The sequence below is a fragment of the Dama dama genome, chromosome 13 (genome assembly GCF_033118175.1).
Source record: "Dama dama isolate Ldn47 chromosome 13, ASM3311817v1, whole genome shotgun sequence".
NCBI lineage: Eukaryota > Metazoa > Chordata > Mammalia > Artiodactyla > Cervidae > Dama > Dama dama.
Window position 1 is genome coordinate 65,938,777 of NC_083693.1, and position 20,255 is coordinate 65,959,031.

Genomic DNA, 20,255 nt, shown 5'->3' on the forward strand with positions numbered 1-20,255 from the left:
AGAGAAAGGTGTATGGCAGGGCAGCACAAGGAGAGCGAGTGGCTTGTGCCCCCCGAAACTTAAACTCCCTGAACGGTTCAGTAAAGTATTTTTAAAGGCCAGGTGAGGGAGGGGTGGCCAGGGTATATGATCTGCTCCTGCACAATTCTCTGACTCACTGATGGGGACCACCCCTTAGGCACCAGTAAGTCTAGGGGCTACGAGCTCAGGATCATCCAGTAGTTAGTTTCTTCCATTTGGTGGTGGTTTTAGCGTTTGAAAAATTCAGGAAATTAGCATCAGCTACTGTTATCTCTGAACGAACTTCGAACTTCGGAGAAGAGCTAAAGCAGAGGACATGGGGGAGGGGTGTCCGGGAAGCATCCAGTGGGTTCTATGGGCTTACCAAGAGAGGAGAAAACTGGGTGTGACTTTCGTTATCCCGAGAAAATGAAAGCTATCTCATTGGCTGTTGTTAAGGGAGCTGTTCCTCCCTCTGCGAAGCTGCTGTAAACAGCCTGCTTCAGATCTTCCCTGAACACAGCCAAGCTCGAGATAACGGGGCAGGTCCACGTCTTCAGAAAGTCTGCTCCGCTGGGTAAGACGGGGGGTGTGGGTGGGGGGGCGGGCAGGGGCTGCTGCCTCCTGTGGCCCCCACCCCCTCCGGGAGCTGGTGGGCTCGGTGACTGTAGGGGGACCCCGGTGGATCCACTGGGAGAACTGTCTCATGTTTCTCATCTGGGCGGCTGCAGTCAGAGAAGCTGGGTCTCCAGAGGGAAGGGACTTAAACCTCCACCCATCCCTGGGCTCTGAGACTCTGGGAGCAGTGAGCCTCGTCCGTGCCCGAGTGACCCTCAAGTCTTGAGGCTGGGTGGGGGCGAGATGGGCAGGTGACGAGACAACAATAGGAGGAAGCAAATCAGAGCCACTCCAAGGCCATGCTTTGGAAGCCCCTAGACCTGTATCTGGAGAAGGCCATGGCACCCCACTCCAGTACTCTTGCCTGGCAAATCCCATGGACGGAGGAGCCTGGCAGGCTGCAGTCCATGGGGTCACTAAGAGTCAGACACGGCTGAGCGACCTCACTTTCACGCATTGGAGCAGGAAACGGCAACCCACTCCAGTGTTCTTGCCTGGAGAATCCCAGGGATGGGGGAGCCTGGTGGGCTGTCGTCTATGGGGTCACACAGAGTCGGACACGACTGAAGTGACTTAGCAGCAGCAGAGCTGTATCAGTTGCCGTGAACTTTGCCAAGCAAAGATCTGTGACCTTGGATGAGTCACTTACCATCCCTGTGCCAGGGTTTTTCCATCATAAAATGGGGATGATGATCTCATTCTTCTCGTTGAGTTAGGGAGGAGAGGGCATGAGAACAAGAACCCGACCAACTTGACCCGTGGCACATGCCTTAAAAATGTGATTGGTTCTGATTTCCTAATTCTGGCACCTTTTAAATGGCTCCATGGAGGTTTAAGGGTGTTCTAGAAACGTGAGTTTTGGGAGGAGGGAAGCAGACCACCTCAGGAAGTAAAATCTCCTTCCCCCTTCCCCACCTGCCTTCCCCTCACTCTGTCACCCCAACACCGTATCTTTGGGCCCTTCCCAAGCCCGCATTCTCCACAAGCTCAGAGGAGCTTCTCTACCCGCTGGAGCCCCTTGAGATTTTTCAGGGTGGTGGGTCTGTCCCCAGTTCTGGTGTCCCTATCCCCCATCCAGGCTCCACTCTTTCGGCAGGTTTGGTGCTGGTCAGTTTTGGTGCCATGGAATTCACCAAGGTTGCCTTCTTAGCCTCTAAGCTGGCTTCCAAGATACTGTCTGCAGGGAGCCTGGCCAAAGTGGGTGGGGCGGCCTCCAGCAGCATCTTGGCAGGACTTCCTTCCCTGGGTGAGTGTTCCTGGTAGGGGCTGGTGGGGGGCCGGGTGTGGGGGCGCCAGGCAGCGCACAGGGTCCTGCCCTAGGAGGCTTGGGTGGGGAGAGCGGCATCACCCTCAGCCCGTCTCCCTCCCCTGTCCTTCCCCTTGGGTATGTGCCCTGGCTTTCTCTCTGAGAAGGGTCAGAGGGAGGCAGGACTCTGACATGGGGGACATGGGGGAAGTGGAGAAGTTGTACAGGGGATCTGGGTCCCTTGCCTCTCCTGTCTGGACTAAGGGATCCTGTGGCTGGGACCCATTCTCTGGCTCTCATTTCCCCGGGGATACACCCCTAGAATTCAACTCCTTTATGTTTTTGCCCAAGTGACCAGCCAGCCTTTTGTAAGTTTGTCCTGCTAGATTTCAAATCCAGAGCACAATTCTGAATTTTGAATACAATTCTTCAATTCAGGTCCATTTCCTTCTTGCAAGCCCCATCTTTGATTTTATTTAATTAGCCTCACTTTATATCTTGCCTTTTGCCTGCAATTCCCTCTCCCCAAGTCAACCTTTCTAATATGTTGAACGTGCATCTGTTTTTCATCTACATTTTTGCAAAATAGGTGTTTTTTTTTTGTTTGCACGCATTTTAATTTACGTATAGAAGAGTGTGTGGAATATCTCATTTTATTGCTATTGCCCCCACCCCGCCCTGAGAACTTTGTTTTTGAGATCCATCAGGGTTGATAGGTGAGACTGTATCCCTTGCTTCCAATTGCTACACAAAGTGCTCCCATGTGCAGCCGCCATCATTCACCTTTCTGTGCCCTGGGGTGGACCCCCGGGATCGCTCCACCTCTGCCAATGCAAATAGTACAAGATGGAAGTGGGGGTGGGACGGGGCTGCCTGACCTCTGACCTCCGACTCCTGTGCATTCACCCTCTGTTCTTTCTCAGGGCTCACTCTGCCATCCAGTGCTGCCCTGGCGGGGGCCACGTCTACCCTGGGATCCTTGGTGGGGACGCTGAAAGGCTCCTTCCTGCTTGGATCCCCTGCTGCGGCCCTGGGCACTTTGCCAGTAGGAGGTAACTAGCCCTGGGTGATACATACCCCTCCTTGGACTTCCACTTAGCGGGGGAGTGGGACAAGAAAGTTAGGACCTTGGCCACAACTGGTAATACTTCTTCATGATCAGAAATAAGAGAACTCAGCGAATGAGAAGCAGTTCATAACACAAAATAATCAGAACAGCTACATTTTACCAAATGCTGTGTGGTATCCTAAGCTTAGCACTTGACATTTGGCAATTCATTTAATTCTCATAACAATCCCAGAGGAAGATGATATGACCTCTTATTTACAAGTGAAGGAACCGTTGTCCGAGGGCCCTGGGTTGGAAGGTGGGGTGAACGGCTGCATCCGAGCCTGGGACAGGAAGTAGAACAGAAATGCAGGGGCCCAGGCCTGGGAGGAAGCCTCGGGGCAGGGTAGGTTCTGAAAAGCCCAGAAGGGCCAGGCCCCTCTCCCCGAGGGTGACCACTGGGTGAGCCCAGCAGACAGGCCATCAGAGACACAGCACCCTCTCCCCTGTGCTTCAGGGCCCAGGCACACCAGGCTGCCGGCCAGCTTGCCATGTTCTCTCCTCCCAAACAGTAACACTGAGCCTCAAACACTCTAATCGGCTCTTAATTCTTGAGTCTCCAGTTCCATGCCCCAGCCAGGTGGCTCACTGGTCACTTTGTTGTTGTTTAATCGCTCAGTCACATCCGACTCTTTTGCAACCCCGTGTCCTGGAGCCCACCAAGCTCCTCTGTCCATGGGATTTTCCAGGCAAGAATATGGAAGTGGGTTGCCATTTCCTTCTCCAAGGTATCTTCCCAACCCAGGGATCAAACCCACATCTCCTGCATTGGCAGGCAGATTCCTTACCACTGAGTCACCAGGGAAGCCCTACTGGTCACTTAGGGTTTGATTTTCATACCCTCTTTACTTCCTTAACTGCAGCCCCAAAACTCTCTTCTTGGGAGGCTGGCTGAGCCCACTCCCGCACACCTTGCTGTTTTTAGAACTCCTGGTCCCCACTGGCCCCAAAGATTGCAGTCTTGGCTTCTACGGCTGCCACAGACTAAGACCTCTGCCAGGGAGTTCCAGGAACTCTCAGTTTCAGGGAACCATGGTCCTGTGCTGTGAATGGCTCCAGCCACAGGGAAGCAAGGATGGTTCTGATTGAGAGAGACTGGGGCAGCCTTCCAGAGGAGGAGGCAACAGGTGTGGTCTTGAAGAATCAGGAGCATTCAAGGCGTTCCAGCACTGTTCTCAAGTAGCACTCAAGCATTCAACAATGTTTGCCCAGATTTCAGCAAAGTCCTGCAAAATTAAACATGTCTCTCTATGTGAGGATCCACTGCTGTCTGAAGAGGTTTCTCTGGATGATAGATAGGAGAGGGTCATATGATACCTCTGACTTCCACACTCACGGACTTCCCTGGTGGTTCAGTTGGTAAAGAATCTGCTTGCAATGCAGGAGAACTGGGTTCAATCCCTGGGTCAGAAAATTCCCTGGAGAAGAGAATGGCTACCAACTCCAGTATTCTTGCCTGGAGATTTCCATGGTCAGAGGAGCCTGGCAGGCTATAGTCCATGGGGTTGCAAAGAGTCGGACACAATTGAGTGACTAACATTTTCACTCCACACTCATAAAATACTGACCCTTTTTCAGATGAATTAACATCAGAGCCCAGAGAGCCCCTTCTTAGGAAATCCCACTTCTCTGGGTGAAGCAGACAGGCCCCTTCCTTCCTGTGTCTCCCAGGCTGGGGCAGCCCCCTCCCTGTAGGTTGACTGTGGGCTCACGGAGTAGAGGGGTGGTGGCCAGTGTAGGTCCACTCACAGAATGTTCTTTTGGTTTCCAGCCAAGGCTGCTGTAGCTGTGGTGGGCGGAGGTGAGTCTCTGCTGGGCCAAACTCGCCCTTGTCTGTCCCCAAGCCCTGGGACTTGGGGAGCAACTGGCCTTGTACCTGCCCCAGCCTGCCCCAGGCCTCCTGTCCATGGTGGGGGAGGAGGCGATGGGATGAGAAATGAGGAGTTTCCTTGGAAACTCGTGTGGAGGCAGTCCCAACAGGGGCCCAGGTTTCTTGCAGACCCTTCACCGTGTGACCTTGGATGTGGCTTTGAAATCCTCTGAGCTCAGCTTTCCTCGTGAAAAACAGGCCAAGACTGCTCTTTCAGGGTTACCGTGAGGATTATGTAGGATGACACGTGTGCACGGTTTGGACACATGAGATGCACTGAGGAGAAGCCCAATGGCTCTGGCTTCCAAGGGCTCTGCAGTGATGCTGTGGAGGCCCAGAGCTGGGATTCAAGCGGAACTCAGAATGTGTTCCCTGCTTTATGCTGGGCCCTTGGTAAAATTTGCTTAAACATTTCCTCAGCAAAGAGAGGAAGCTTGCAAATGTCCCTCTCCCCCTCCTCAGTTCCAGCATCTTACTAAGGCAGAAACTGAGGCCTTTCCCGAGGAAGGTCCTGCTGAGAGCCAGCACCATATCCCCGGTGACCCCACAGCCCTTCCCTCTGCTTTCCCCATCAGCTGGGGCTTCCCTGGACTCCTGACTGCTGGCCATGCTGGAGTCTCTCCCAAGCCCAGACTTAACCTTCTCCAGACCTCCGAAAGCCCCCAGGCTTGATGTCATGAGCGTGTTTGGAGGGGGATATCCATCCCCCTCACCCTAGGTCCTCTCCCGGTACAGCTTCCACCGTGGCGGCTGTGCCCGCGGTGCTGAGTGCGGTGGGCTTCACCAGTGCAGGAATCACCGCCTCCTCCCTAGCGGCCAAGATGATGTCAATATCTGCCATTGCCAATGGGGGCGGAGTGGCCGCCGGCAGCCTGGTGGCCACCCTCCAGTCTGTGGGTAAGTGTCCCGGGCGGGGCTTGCTCCTAGGGCTGAGGGGGAAGGACAGGAACCTCAGCGCCTCTGGCCCTGACCTCAGCCCCAGTGAGCCCCAGTCTGCCTGTCCCTTGGTATTGCCTCCGTGGTCCCCCCCCACCACCCCGGGTTTCTCTGAAGCAGATATAGGAAGGAGGGAAGATGCTCTGGCCTGTAGCTGTGCTGGGATCAGGCTGACTCTGCCCAAAGCAGATTTTCTGGGTTAGCTGGGGCATCTCTGTCCCACCTGGGGTTCAGCTTTCTTCCCTGGAGAGGGAGGCAGCTCCCGGCTCTTGATTTCATCACCGGAGTTCATGCCTTTGCGTACCTGCCTGCAGCAGCACTCCCGCAAACAGAGATCCCTGGGGGCTGGGGAAGCAGAAGAGGGTTCTGGGTGGGATCTCTGGGCCTGATGCCCCCCAGCCTGCCCACCCCACTCTACTCACCCTCTGCTTCTCCCCCAGGAGCAAGTGGACTCTGCATGTCATCCAAACTCCTGCTGGGCATCGCTGGGTCCACCCTCGCGTCCAAACTGGTGGGCCTGTAACAGTTCCCTGTCGCTCCCTCGGCAGAGAAGAGGACCAGGTGGGGCCCTGCCTGCCAGCCTGATGCAGTGAGGGACCCAGTCCTGGGGTGACAAGTGCCAAACACTGCACCCCCAGAGGAAAATGAGAAATAAAAACGAGTTGTGAAAAAAAAAAAAGCAAGTTTTGCCACGCCTCTGGGTCCCTTTCTTTTTGCTGGCCTGAAGTCAGGTTGAGGGGGAAGGCTCACCACTCTTAGAGTGACACGGTGTTGGGGTGCCCAGAGCTGGACTGAGTCTAAATGTGAAGACCGGAGGCTCCCCCTGCCTGGCTTAGGGCTGTGACCCCAGGGGAGTCACCTCCACTCTGGGTCTGCATTTACGCTTCTCTATATAGGGTGTTCATTTGAATAAACTCAAAGGTCTCAGCTAGGGTGAGTGTTGGGCACAGTGCCTATGCAAAGTCAGGAATGGAATGGAAGGGAGATTCCTCTCTGGACCTTCATTTGCAGGCACCCTACCCATGGCTGTTTCCTAAGTGGCCAGCCTCAGGCTCAAAAGGAAGGGTCTCATGATGTCACTGCTTCCTTCCGAAGTCAAAGTCCAATGCCTTGGCTTTCCCCCCCCAATAGTTAGAAAGGAAACCTAGTTTGTCAGGGGGGCCTGATTTCCCAGCTCGTGGTGCTAGTGGCAAAGAACTCGCCTGGCAATGCAGGAGATATAAGAGATGTGGGTTCAAACCCTGGGTTGGGAAGATTCCCCCGGAGGAGGAAATGGCAACCCACTCCAGTATTCTTGCTGGGAAATCCCATGGACAGAGAAGCCTGGCGGGCTACAGTCCATGGGGTCACAAAGAGGCATTTACAACTGAAGTGACTTGGCACAGCTGCACTGATCTCTCCACTGCAGGGCCTTGGTCCCTAATTACCCTTCTCACCCCAGGGTAAGGCCTTTTAGAAACTCCTTATCAGCAGGATGGGTTCCATCCCCAAACACCAGAAAATTCACTTAGGGGTTGATTCAGTCCTCCTTTCCACAAAATCTTTGTGCATGTGCTGTAGGAGAGGCACTGGGCTTGGTGCTAGGGAATTTGGCCTTCCCGAGGCGGCACTCCTAGTTGGCTGGGTGGATGGACCTCCTTGATGTTGGCTTCTGATGACACCAGAGGCCAGCCCGGGGCTCTGGGCATGCCCAGAAGGAAGGCACAGAATAGTACCGTCTTAGTCCTTTCAGGCTGCTGTAACAAAAATACTATAAAATGGGCAGCTTATAAACAACAGAAATTTTATTTCTCATAGTACTAGAGGCTGGGAAATCAGAGATCTAGGCTACAGCAGATTTAGGTTCCTAGGTGACTGACTTTTCCCTGGGTCCTCACATGATGGCAGGGGCAGAAGAGTGCTCTATGGCCTCTTTTATAAGGACACTGCCAGCTTAAAAAAGTCACAACCTAAAAGTTGAAAGTTGGCTTTTATTTGGTGGGAATTTTTAAGACTTCAAGCCCAGGAGACAGCATCTCAAGTAACCCTGAGAGAACTGCCCCGAGAAGGTGAGGGGAGGAGTCAGGTCATATAGAAGTTTGTATCAGAGAGCAGGTAGTCTGAACATCAAAAGTATTGTTGTGAATTAAAGGAAACTGGATATCTCAGGTTAAGAAATTTAGTGCTTTTCTGTGCACGGGGCTTTTCAATGTATGGGAAGATGCTAGAGTCTGGGCTCACTGAAATCATTTCTTTCATATGCATCTCAGCTATCTGGGGCAAGTATCCTGTGTTTTTCACATCCTGAGTTCCTCAGTGCTCACTGTAGGGAGGGGCTGCAGCCTAATGCTGCCAGACGCTCCTTCCTAGCTGCCCTGGAGGACTGGAATCGCTGGTGACGGTGACATCCTTGTTTATTGATATGGCAGGAAATGCTCCATTTCTCAGGGGGATACAAACATTCAGACCAAAGTAGGCATACTGGGGAAGGGGAGCTTGAATTCTATCTGGAGGATTTTGGAGGAACGCTGAAGGGTTTTCAATATGGCTGTGACCCTATCACAAGCCCGACACCCCTGACCACTCTCTCCTAGGAGCCATCAGCAACCTGACAGGATCTCAGTTCCCAGCAAGCAGAGTAGCTCCTGCTCACAGCAACTAGAGAAAACCCCAGAACAGCAGTGAAGACCCAGCACAGTCACAAATAAGTAAAATTAAAAAAAAAAATTAACCACCCCATATTTCACAGCCTCTTGCCTTCTGAGAGAGCCCATATTCTGTCTATAGAATGTGTATCTCTCTAAATAAATCCATTGTTACCTATCATTTTGCCTCTTGCTGAATTCCTTCTGTGCTGAAATATAAAGAACCCGAGCTTCCTTAAGTCCTGAGACCAGGTGTGTGATCTGAATTAAAAGACAGTGGATTCAAGTCCCAACCTGGGTTTTGGCTGGATTTGAGTCCCGTCTGAGTTGTGCAGTTTCAGGAGGGCATGAAGAGGCAGGGCATATTCCCACTGTGGGAATCTAGCTAGGATGGCTTCCTGTCTTCATCAACATGACAGAGGACTACTCTTTCCTTCTGGCAAAAATCAGAGCCCTGATCTTTGGCTGGTATATGACTCCCAGGCAAGGACTGCATTCTCAGTCCTCTTGCAGTGAAGTGCTCACAGGACTGGGTCTGGCCAGTGGGAAGTGAGTGGAAATGTATGCAGCTTTCTGGGCATGCCCTTAAGGGGAGTGGGGGGCTCCGCCTTGCCCCTCGGCCTCTTCCCGTGGGCTCTGCTGTGGTCAGGGGGGTGACCATCCTCCACCTGCAGGTGACAGCAGCATTTTAAGGAAGGCAGAGCAACAAGACCGCAGGAGCCTGGGCCTCCCTGAGCTGAACCACCACTCCAGCTGAGACTCTTATATGACTGAGTAATAGAGAAAGAAGCCTCTCTTGTTTAAGTCAAGAGGGCTTCTTTTACAATAAGCAAATGTATATTCTCGTGAACACAGGGGAATCTTTTGATTACAAGTAATAGAGAAATCAATCCAATAGAGTTATTTTTACCTATTCCTTCTCAAAATCCCACTAAAACAATAGGAAAGGACTAAAGAAAGGCTTAAACCCATATCAACAAAGAGACTGGGACAGAAGATGACAGTAACATAATTTAGAAGGCAGAAGTCACACAGACATGGGGCTCCACTTGGCGGTCCCAAGAAAGTTGAATCTTAAGGTGTCAGTGGATAAAGGGGAAAAGAAGCAACTTTGCCCTTAGGATCCCCAGAGCCTTGGACATCAAAGTGGTGTGTGCTACTGCAGGTAGACAATAAGATGGACTGGCAGCAAGAGGGCTGGCTGGAAGTCTATTTAGGAAGCAGGCAGGCCCCCAGGGAGTCCCCTCTAGTAGACTCCTGGAAGTTTAGTTTTGGTGAGGTGGGGCCCCTGGGCCAGGAGGCACCGGGAGCTTCAAACTAGAATGAGAGTCTCCATACAAGGGCTGAGACTCTCAGTCTTCCTCGTTGACAGGAACTGAGAATGCTGTAGCTAGCCTACAACACCCAAAACGGAGGGAGGAAGATTCTTCTTGAGAATCTGACCAGCCCAAGAAAAGAAACTGCTCATGTTCTGATATCTGGAAGGAGATGCCTGTTGAAAGGTTCATCCAGACCTCATATGGTCTCCAAGTTGACGAGAGCGACTCCTGTGGCAAAGCTTGTCATGGTGTTGCCAAATTCCTGACTCCTTGTCCACTGATGCTGAATAGACAGAAAAACATGCTCCAAAAGTATACATTGACCTCAGTGTTCGTTGCAGCACTGTTTAAAAGCCAAGACATGGAAGCAGCCTAAGTATCCATTGACAGAGAACTGGATAAAGAAGATGTGGTACATATATACTCAGCCATTAAAAATTATGAAATGATGTCATTTTCAGCAACATGGATGGACCTACAGATTGTCATACTGAAGTGAAATCAGATGGAGAAGGATAAATATCATGTGACATCCCTTATATGTGCAAACTGAAAAGAAAGTATACAAATGAATTTATTTACAAAACAGAAAGAGACTCAGAGAACAAACATGGTTGCCAGCAGGAAAGGTTGAGGAAAGGGATAGTCAGGGAGTTTGGGATGGACATGTACACACTGCTATATTTAAAATGGATAACCAACAAAGACCTTCTGTATAGCACATGGAACTCTGCTCAAGGTTATCTGGCAGCCTGGATAGGAAGGGAGTCTTGGGGGAGAATGGATACATGGCTGAGTCCTTTCCCTGCTCACCTGAAACTATCACAACATGTTAATCAGCTATATCCCAATTTAAAAAAAAAATGGAGATAGAGTTTGGAGGAAATTGAAAGATGGCTTTATTCCTCTACCAGGCTAGGGGAGAACACAGCAGGCTATTGCCTCAAGAACTGTGCCCTCCTCCTAGGGGAACTTAAAGAAGTTATGTAGAATTTAAATTTAAAGAAGTTATGTGTAAAGAAAGCTGAGCGCCGAAGAATTGATGCTTTTGAGCTGTGGTGTTGGAGAAGACTCTTGAGAGTCACTTGGACTGCAAGGAGATCCAACCAGTCCATCCTAAAGGAAATGAACCTTGAATATTCATTGGAAAGACTGATGCTGAAGCTGAAACTCCAATACTTTGGCCACCTGATGCGAAGAACTGACTCATTTGCAAAGACCCTGATGCTGGGAAAGATTGAAGGCAGGAGAAGGAGACGACAGAGGATGAGATGGTTGGATGACATCACCGACTCAATGGACATGAGTGTGAACAAACTCTGGGAGCTGGTGATGGACAGGGAGGCCTGGCGTGCTGCAGTCCATGGAGTTGCAAAGAGTTGGACATGACTGAGCGACTGAATGGAACCGAACTGATGTAGCCTGGGTCTTGTGGTTTTAGGGTAAACGATTGGTTCAAAGTAATGAATGTCTTGCATTGTTCTTCCTGAATTATTTAAAAACAGTCACAGCTGGTGTCAGGCAGCCCAGTAATTAGATCCATTTATCTCTGGGTTATTGACCTGTGACCTTTTTTCTGAAATGCAAACAGCTATAAGGGATGATTTGCTATAAGAGAGTGCAAAGAGAGCAAATACCAAGTGCAGGATCTAACTTACATCAGCTGTCCCCAACCTTTATGGCACCAGGGACGGTTTACATGGAAGACAATTTTTCCATGGGCCGATGGGGTGGGTGATGGTTTGGGGATGATTCAAATGCATTACATTTATTGTGTACTTTATTTCTATTATTGTTACATCAACTCCACCTCAGATCATCAGGCATTAGATCCCAGAGATTTGGGGACCCTGGGTTTACATAGTATCGGGGTGATAGGTTAGTTTTCTGAAGGACAGATTGAGTCAGACACTACAGATTAGTAACTGTTAAAAGTGGGGCTGATTAACGCTTTCAGGCCTGTTTATGTTTCTCCTCTAGCCTGCTCCCTGTTCCCCTTACTTCCCTTGTTCTCAGGAGAGGAAAGAAACTTCATTTCTGTTGTTATTGCAGTGATGCGACATCTGTGAAGGCTCAGACATGAAAGGGTTTGTGCTCACTTGCCCAACTCTTTGCACCCCCATGGACTGCAGCCCGACAGGCTCCTCTGTCCATGGAATTCTCCAGGCAAGAATACTGGAGTGGGTTGCCATGCCCTCCTCCAGGGGATCTTCCCAACCCAAGGATCAGACCTGTGTCTCTTATGTCTCCTGCATTGCAGACAGATTCTTTACCACTGAGACACGTGGGAAATCTCACATGAAAGGGAAGTGGATATAAATCCCTCCCCCAACCCTGGCATCTCTGGCCCTCTTTCCTCTTTGCCCCCAGCCCTGGGGCACTCATCCTTTGACAGAATCAGAGCTTCACCACTGGCTCACCCTCCCCCTGAGAGAATCGAGGGGCCAAAGGGGCCCCATGGCTGGTCTGAGACTGTGGAAAAGGGAGGTGGGGGGAGGGTAGCAGGCCCAGGGAGGATATGGACTGGAGTGCCAAGACGTCCATAGAATCTGCACTGGGGGAGGGAGGAAAGGGCTTCCGTTTCCTTGGAGCCCCACCCTCTGTCCTCCTGAGTCCCCACAGCAACTTCCGAGACACCCCTGGGGCATCCTAACCACCCCCATGTTCATGCATGCATGCTAAGTCATATCTGACTCTCTGTGACCCTATGAACCGTAGCCTGCCAGGCTCCTCTGATCATGGGATTCTCCAGGCAAGAATACTAGAGTGGGTTGCCATTTCCTCCTCCAGGGGATCTTCTGACTCAGAGATCAAACTTGGTGTCTGTTACCCCCAGAGCAATTCTAAAAGCACTGGGACAAGAGCAGCAGCATAAGGAAGCTGTGGTACATATACACAATGAAATATTACTCAGCCATTAAAAAGAATTCATTTGAATCAGTTCTAATGAGATGGATGAAACTGGAGCCCATTATACAGAGTGAAGTAAGCCAGAAAGATAAAGACCAATACAGTATATTAACGCATATATATGGAATTTCGAAAGATGGTAACGATAACCCTATATGCAAAACAGAAAAAGAGACACAGATGTACAGAACAGACTTTGGGACTCTGTGGGAGAAGGCGAGGGTGGGATGTTCTGAGAGAACAGCATTGAAATAAGTATACTATCAAGGGTGAAACAGACCACCAGCCCAGATTAGATGCATGAGACAAGTGCTCAGGGCTGGTGCACTGGGAAGACCCAGAGGGATGGGATGGGGAGGGAGGTGGGAGGGGGGATCGGGATGGGGAACACATATAAATCCATGGCTGATTCATGTCAATGTATGGCAAAAACCACAATACTGTAAAGTAATTAGCCTCCAACTAATAAAAATAAATGGGAAAAAAAGTTATTTGATAGTATTTTTGATGTTTTAAGAATAAAAATAAGTCAATAATTATAAAAAAGTAAACAACAATAAAAATATATTTACTCTGGTTAAGACATTGCGCGTGAAGCATCACATAAAATCCACACACTATTCCAAGAAAGGTCACACTGCCGCCCCTGTTTTTACAGACGTTGTTCAAAGAACCAATAAGACACGACCCCAAGTCCCTGACTCCGGCTGCTATTGAAGACAGGCTTCTTTCCATAACTCACATTTTCTTGGTGCATTATTTCCAGGAGATCTGGAGCCTTTACCTGGCTTGCTGCCCATCAGCTCTGTCCCAGCTACCTGCTCAAGCAATCAGCTTGTGTTCAGGGAGATAAAATAGCTTTCATAATGACTCAAATAATTTCAAATTGATGAAGAAACCTGAGGTTGGGGAGGGATACACTTAAATGATTACAACCCTTGTCCAGCCAGCCTCGGCCAGACTCTCTTGAGTGACTTTGGAAACAGGGATCTTCCAGCAGAAAAGGAAACCGAAAAGGAAAGGGAAACTGAAATTGTGCCAGGCTTTCCCTGACAAACTACAGAATTAGGGACTGTCCGCTGGTTTGCGTGATCGCCCTCAAGGGCCTTAACCCGTGGCTTTGTGCAGATTAGTGTTTCCTAGATCTTGGCTCCCTGTCTACTGATGCGGAGTGGAAATATGGAGATAGAGTTTGGAGGAAAAAGAAAAGAGCAGCTTTATTTATTTATTTATTTTTGAGGAGCAAAAGGAAACACAGTTGGCTAGGGCCTCAAGAACTGTGCGCCCCTCCCTGGGAATAGGGAGAGGTTTTCTATCATCATTGTTTTTCCTTTTGCAAGGTTTCGAAATGGCCACAGCATTTAGGCAATTGAGGAACTGGGTCTGATGTCCCTAAACTTATTGTCTCCTGACCTTTTTTTTTTTTCCCCTTGAAATGCAGATGCTGCAAGAGTGTGGGAGAGAAGAATGCCAGGTGCAGAATACAACTTGTATGAAGTCAGAGAGTAATTAGCTTTGTTTAACTTTGTGAAGGGCAAGTCTAGCTACAAGTATTTGTTAGTGTTAATAGTAACAGCTAAAGAAAAACCAAGATTGTTTAATTCTCGAAGATCTTTTTAGCTGGTATGTGCTGGTACGTGACCTCTGGAGGTGGGGAGTCATCCCCCAAAACTAAAACCCGTCCCTGGCTGGGGGCTATTCTGGGGGTGGGGGGTGGGGACAAACACCTGACACCTCCAGCCTGCCTTGTCACCCCCAGGGGCAGGGCCTGGCAGGAGGGAGCAGCGGGCAGGCACTGGGAGCCAGTGTTGGGGAGACCTGGGCAAAGCTCCCACAGGATCTGTTGCTCTAGCCCAGTGGAAACAGAGGTGAATGGGATTTATGCTGGGCCCTGCACGAGGTGCCCAGCCGGCAAGGGGGTGGGGTGAGGAGCGGGCTTCCCAGGTGGCTCAGTGATAAAGAATCCGCCTGCCAATGCAGAAGACACAGATTCGCCCCTGCGCCCGGCAGACCCCCGCACAGTCTGGCACAACCGGGCACGCGTGCCCTGCGCACAGGAGGTCGATCTGATCAGGAGTTCAGCTGGGGGTCTGGAGTTTGTTGTTCCTTTGGCTGCCGTCTGTGATCCAGCAGCTTCACATCTGGGCTCCCTGGCCTTCTCGCAGTGTTGCTTGTCCTTTGCTAGCCTGGTGGTCAGGGCCGAGGGGTTCCTCTGTGGTCCCAGGGGGTCTCAGTCTTCGCAGGCGCTATGGACCTGGACTTGGGGGTGCTGGTTTCTGGACACCCTTCACCTCCCCCCTGCTGCCCCAGTGGTGGGCAGAGCCTTACCCTCCGAGTCCAGAAAGGTTAGCACCCCAACTTCAGGGGGAAAGGTTTTTTTTCTCTTTTTCTTTCCTGTCTACAATGATCTTCACCTGTGCTCTGCGGACTACCATTTACTCTCCTTGCCCTACCAGAATAAGGCTTTTGTTCCCTAGGGGTGGGGCTGCAGCTCCCCTCTGCCAGTCTTGTCTCAATGAGGGACATTTTCCCTGGGTTTCCTCCTGCCTCCAGTCTTTCTTGGGAGCACCCAGTGGGTCACTGGGAGAAGAACCTTCAGGCTGGCCTGAAGCATCCATCCTCGTGGGAGAAGAACCTTCAGGCTGGCCTGAAGCATCCATCCTCGGAACTGTAACTCCCCGGGGCCCCCCCTGCACTCATGGTAGCCTACCCTTGCCCTTGAGGATAGTTAAGGCTTTCAGCTGAACTTGCACCCCCCTGCACTGGCCCCAGCTCCCTCCTGTGCTCTGCCCAGGGTGGTCTCCAGGGCTCTCCTTGGAGGAACCTGATCTCCCTGAGAATTCAGGCCCATCTGGTGGCCCTGCCTCTTCAGCTTTTTCAGGTGTTCAAGGGAAGTTATGCTTTTGTAGGTTTTCAGGCTTTTTCTTATTGTCAGGAGGAGTAACACTCTCTCCAGCTTCCTGTGTCCTAAGCAGCCCCTCCTTCTTCATAGGACCAGGAGCAGCAGTTTTAGAACCAATGATCTCCTCCTTTAAAAAGACTCCAGAGAATGAGGCCTCTCTGGAAGAAAGTGAGAGCTCACTCTGGATGGGAACGGAGTCTCAGGGGAGACCAAGAACTCTTGTTGCCAGGGGAGGAACTGGTAAATGCCAGTTCCCTTCCAATTTTCCAGACACAAAGCGTAGGGACCGCTCCTGACCCCATCTCTTCCTCTCGAGGTGCCCACTGTAACACTTGGCACACTATACTGTCCTTGTCCTGGTGGTCTGATTGTCAGCCTCCCCACAGCATTCTGAGAAAGGCCGGTGTCCTGACCACCTCTGGATGTCTGGTGTCCATTAATGAGCAAGGGCATAGGGATCTGGGGTCAGTGGCTCTATACGCATCCTAGATACCCCTCATCTCTGCCTCCCTAGGAATCTCTGTCAATCCCATCGTTGAGTGTGGCCTCCTAGATGGCTCAGTGGTAAAGAATCCACCTACCAATTCAGGAGACACAGGAGACCCGGGTTTGATCCCTGGGTCAGGAAGATCCCCTGGAGGAGGAAATGGCAACCCACTCCAATATTCTTGCTTGGGAAATCCCATAGACAGATGGGCCTGGTGGGCTATAGTCCAGGCAGTTGTGAAGAGTTGGACACGACTGAGCAAGTAAGCACTCAGCATTATTGAGTGAGTGGTAAACTGAGACCCACTGATGGCCCACGAATGGCCCTGGGTTATACAGCCCATGCTCTGTAAGATGGGGACCAATGAGAGCCTGCTGCCAAGTGATACTGTGCTTGATCAGCCAGCCACCCCTCTCTGCCCCCCACCAGAAGACAGGTTGGGAGTGTGGTGGTTCAGTTGCTAAGTCATGTCTGACTCTGCAACCCCATGGACTGTAGCCCACCAGGCTCCTCTGTTCATGGGATTTCCCAGGCAAAAATACTGGACTGGGTTGCCATCTCCTTTTTCCAGGGGGTCTTCCTGACCCAGGGACTGCACTCACATCTCCTGCATTGGCAGGTGGATTCTCTACCACTGAGTCACCTGGGAAGTCCATCAGGTTGGGAGAATGGGGAGAAATCGAAACTTCCGGTTCACAATTCACAACCCCCCAGGGCTTCAAGGAGCAAAGACAGGGAGGTACATCTGCAGATGATCTTTATTTCTCATGCTTCTCTGACCTGAGCGGGGGTTTTGGAGGCTCAACTTGGGGTACATTTTCTCCTGGCTGCTCCCCTTCAGGTCTGGATCCACCTGGAGGAGGGGAAGGGGGTGCCCTTTTTGCCCCTCCAAGCAAAGCCCCAAAAACTGATCCAACGGAGCCCAGGAGGATGTTGGATGATGTGGAGAGTCCAGCTGCCCCTGCAGGAGAGACAGAGGGTGAGCGCAGGAAGGGTCCAGTGGCGAGTGACTGGGACCCCCTCAGAAGGCCTGGGGCCCGGAGATCAAACGTGGATGCCTTCTCTAGGTCCTGAATCCCCCAGGGCTCTGCTTTGGGCAGAGGGAGCTAGAGGCAGCTGAAAGAGCCAGAGAAGAGGGTGAAGAGAGAGAGTCAGCCACAGACCCCAAGAGCGACAGGCTCAGAGGGGAGGGGACCTGCCTAGGCCACTCAGGTGTCAGATTTGGGCAGGGCTAGACCCAGAGCCCACGCTTCCCTCCTGGCTCCGTGGTAAGGAACCTGCCAATGCAGCAGATGGGGGTTCGATTCTTGGTGGGAAGATCCACTGGAGAAGGAGATGGCAACCCACTCTGGTATTCTTGCCTGAGAAATCCCATGGACAGAGGAGCCTGGTGGGCTACAGTCCATGAGGTCTGAAAAGAGTCAGACACGACTTAGCGACTAACCAACAACAAAGACCCAGAGCCCAGCTCTCACAAACCCTGGGCTCCTTCCCTTCTTTTCTTTCCCAGGACCGCCTCAGCCCTCCACTCCACGCCTGCCTGCAAGGCTCACCCAGGACTCAGGGGGAACAGTGAGGGAGAGACGAAGAACCAGGGACATTGAGGACCACGAAACTGGAGGGGAGGGACCAGCCCTCCCTCAGGCTTAGCCTCAGGGCCGGCCGAATCTAGTGCTGGTCCGACCCTCCTCCCCTCTGTTCCCCCCACCCGCCTTCAGGCCCGGACCCTTACCCACGGACTGGAGCGTGGCCACCAGGCTGCCGGCGGCAACTCCGCCTCCATTGGCCACGGCGGCCGCTGACATCATCTTGGCCGCAATGGAGGAGGCGGCGATTCCAGCCCCGGTGAAGCCCACGGCGCCCAGCACCGCGGGCACAGCCGCCACGGCCAGGGCTGCAGGCAGAGAGGAGCTTTGGGGTCGGGGGCATGGGCTCAGGGGAGTGGACTCCTCCTTAGGAGTCCTTGGCAGTTTCTGGGGACTGTCTGCTCGGAGCAGACGGGAGACAGCCGCTTGGAGAAGGGTCCGAACGTAAAGAAAAACGTGTGGGAAGGGAGTTGTGGAGTCAGGGACAGTTGTTTAGGGGAGGCACCTATCTGAGTCTCTAACTTGCCGTGTGATAACGAGGAGTCACCACCCCTCCCTGGGCTTCAGCGGTGTGTGTGTGTGTGTGTGTGTGTGTGTGTGTGTGTGTGTGTGTGTGTGTGTGTGTGTGTGTGTGTGTGTGTGTGTGTGTGTGTGTGTTGGGGTGAAATAAACCAATAAACCACTGCTGTTTTTAGCAGCAAATACCCTTCCAAATGAAATCTTCTCTACATACTCTTTACATATAAGGACTAGAGGAGCAGCTACGTGGGGGATCGCGGGGTCCTCTTCCTAGGGTGTACCGCTCTCGGTCCCTAAGAATCACCCCAGAGGCTCCAGGAGAGGAGGGGGCGCCCCCTCTCTAAGGCCTCCCATCCATCCCCGGACCGGGACCAGGTGAAGGCCTGGCGATTCGGGGATGCAGGGATGCCGGCATGCAGGCAAGTCACCTCCTCCGATCGCAGCGGCCGCCGCTCGTTCTTGAGAGAGAGGAGAGAGAGAGTTGGTTGAGGTATTGAGGCAAAGAAGCGAGTCCTCTGGCCCTTGGGGGGTTGGGGTCTGGGAGGGCCGCCCCTGCCCAGGACGCCCGCCTGATGGGAAGGAGAAACTCACTTATCATGGTGATGCCCTCTTCGCTGCAGCTGAGCTCAGGAAATGATTAAGCTCCAGGAGGTGCTGTGATTGCCCGAAGAACCAATAGGGACGCGGCCGGCCCCTCGCAGCATCTCTGCTCCAATTAGACGCAGGATAGCACACTCTGCTCGCCCGCCCCCACCCGCTTGCCATCCCTACGCCCGAGTCTTACTCGCCGGCCCCCCGCCTTCACCCCACTGGTCCTTCTCTTCACCCGCCCCTCTTCTACCCACCGGTGGTTGCCCCCCGCCCGAATGGGTTTCTCTCTTGTTTGGTGGCTCCACCAAAGGGAAAAGAACCTTCAAGCACCCGAAAGACGTTGCAAGTGGACCGGAGTTCCAAGTGTAACATTTTGCCCCCTGACAGAAGCATTGTTCGCGGCAAAAAAAAAAAAAAAAAAAAGACCCACACAGAACGCAAGGAGAAAAATTTAATTTCACTTCCAGACGGAGATACTAGTAGATCTTAGTGCATTTCCTTCCAGTCTGTCTCGCCAAGACCACCCCATCTCCATCACTCTCAGAACGTGTAACCTCACTTCCAAGTTCCAATCACACTTGCATGCTACTTTGCAAATTACTTATTCAATCTACCATTTATATTTCCCCAAGCTGTTTAATGGGCTTCCCTGGTAGCTCAGCTAGTAAAGAATCTGCCAGCAATGCATGAGACCTCGGTTCGATTCCTGGGTGGGGAAGATCTCCTGGAGAAGGGATAGGCTACCCACTCAAGTGTTCATGGACTTCCCTGGTAGTTCAGAGGGTAAAGAATCCACCTGCAATGCGGGAGACCTGAGTTCCATCCCTGGGTTGGGAAGATCCCTTGGAGGAGGGCATAGCAACCCACTCCAGTATCCTTGCCTGGAAAATCCCCATGGACAGAGGAGCCTGGTGGGCTACAGGCCGTGGGGTCACAAAAAGACACGACTGAGGGACTAAGCACAAGTTGTTTGATTATTCTTCAACTGGATTTTTTAAAAGTTATATTTATTGAGGTGTAATTTACATGAGTAAAACTCAATTGGGGGGGGGGGGCAGTGTGTTACATGAGACATGCCAGGATTAAGATAAGATCCCTGACCAAGGATGGAGCCTGAGATTCCTGCAGTGGAAGGGCGGAGTCTTAACCACTAGACTGCCAGGGAAACCCCCAGACTCAACTTTTGAGTGTATATTTCTATGAGTTTGGACAAACCTTTACAGTTGTGCAACCACCAGCTCAGATACAGAACGTTTTCATCACCAAACCCCCTTGTCCCCAGTTCTCTCATGGTCATTTGCAATCAACTTCTCCCTGACCCCAAGCCCCTGATGTATTTTCTGTCCCTACGCATTTGGCTTTTTTTTTTTTTTTTCATAATTTCAGTGTGATTTTTCACTTGTCATCAGACATTCTGTCCTGGGGGTAAACTATAGTTCGATGCATCAGCCCTGCCCCACACCATTGTTAAGGGTTTAAATTTTTGCTCTATAGCTTATCCTGAAGTGCTTATGTCATGGTGCTCAAATATTGTCTTGG

The 20,255-nt window shown here is 51.6% G+C and overlaps 2 protein-coding genes across 4 annotated transcripts; one reads left to right on the plus strand and one right to left on the minus strand.

Annotated features, from left to right (window-relative positions):
• The first annotated feature begins 421 nt into the window (after positions 1–421).
• Positions 422–6,465, plus strand: LOC133068207 (interferon alpha-inducible protein 27-like protein 2A). Of its 2 annotated transcripts, XM_061159353.1 has the most exons (6): positions 422–577; positions 1,715–1,864; positions 2,788–2,916; positions 4,744–4,773; positions 5,578–5,739; positions 6,219–6,465. In XM_061159353.1, the coding sequence occupies exons 2-6, from the start codon at positions 1,741–1,743 to the stop codon at positions 6,299–6,301; spliced, it is 528 nt and encodes a 175-aa protein (XP_061015336.1). In that variant the 5' UTR covers positions 422–577; positions 1,715–1,740; the 3' UTR covers positions 6,302–6,465. The 2 variants fall into 2 exon arrangements, with proteins under 2 accessions (XP_061015336.1, XP_061015337.1); XM_061159354.1 differs by lacking the exon at positions 4,744–4,773.
• Positions 6,466–16,760: 10,295 nt separating this feature from the next.
• LOC133068475 (interferon alpha-inducible protein 27-like protein 2) lies at positions 16,761–18,754 on the minus strand. 2 transcript variants are annotated; one of them, XM_061159691.1, is made up of 5 exons: positions 18,717–18,754; positions 18,554–18,583; positions 17,753–17,914; positions 17,220–17,431; positions 16,926–16,981 (listed from the first exon to the last, which is right to left on the minus strand). In XM_061159691.1, exons 1-4 carry the CDS (start codon positions 18,721–18,723, stop codon positions 17,229–17,231), a joined length of 402 nt encoding a protein of 133 aa, XP_061015674.1. In that variant the 5' UTR covers positions 18,724–18,754; the 3' UTR covers positions 16,926–16,981; positions 17,220–17,228. The 2 variants fall into 2 exon arrangements, with proteins under 2 accessions (XP_061015673.1, XP_061015674.1); XM_061159690.1 differs by lacking the exon at positions 17,220–17,431 and having other exon boundaries at positions 16,761–16,981.
• Positions 18,755–20,255: the final 1,501 nt, after the last annotated feature.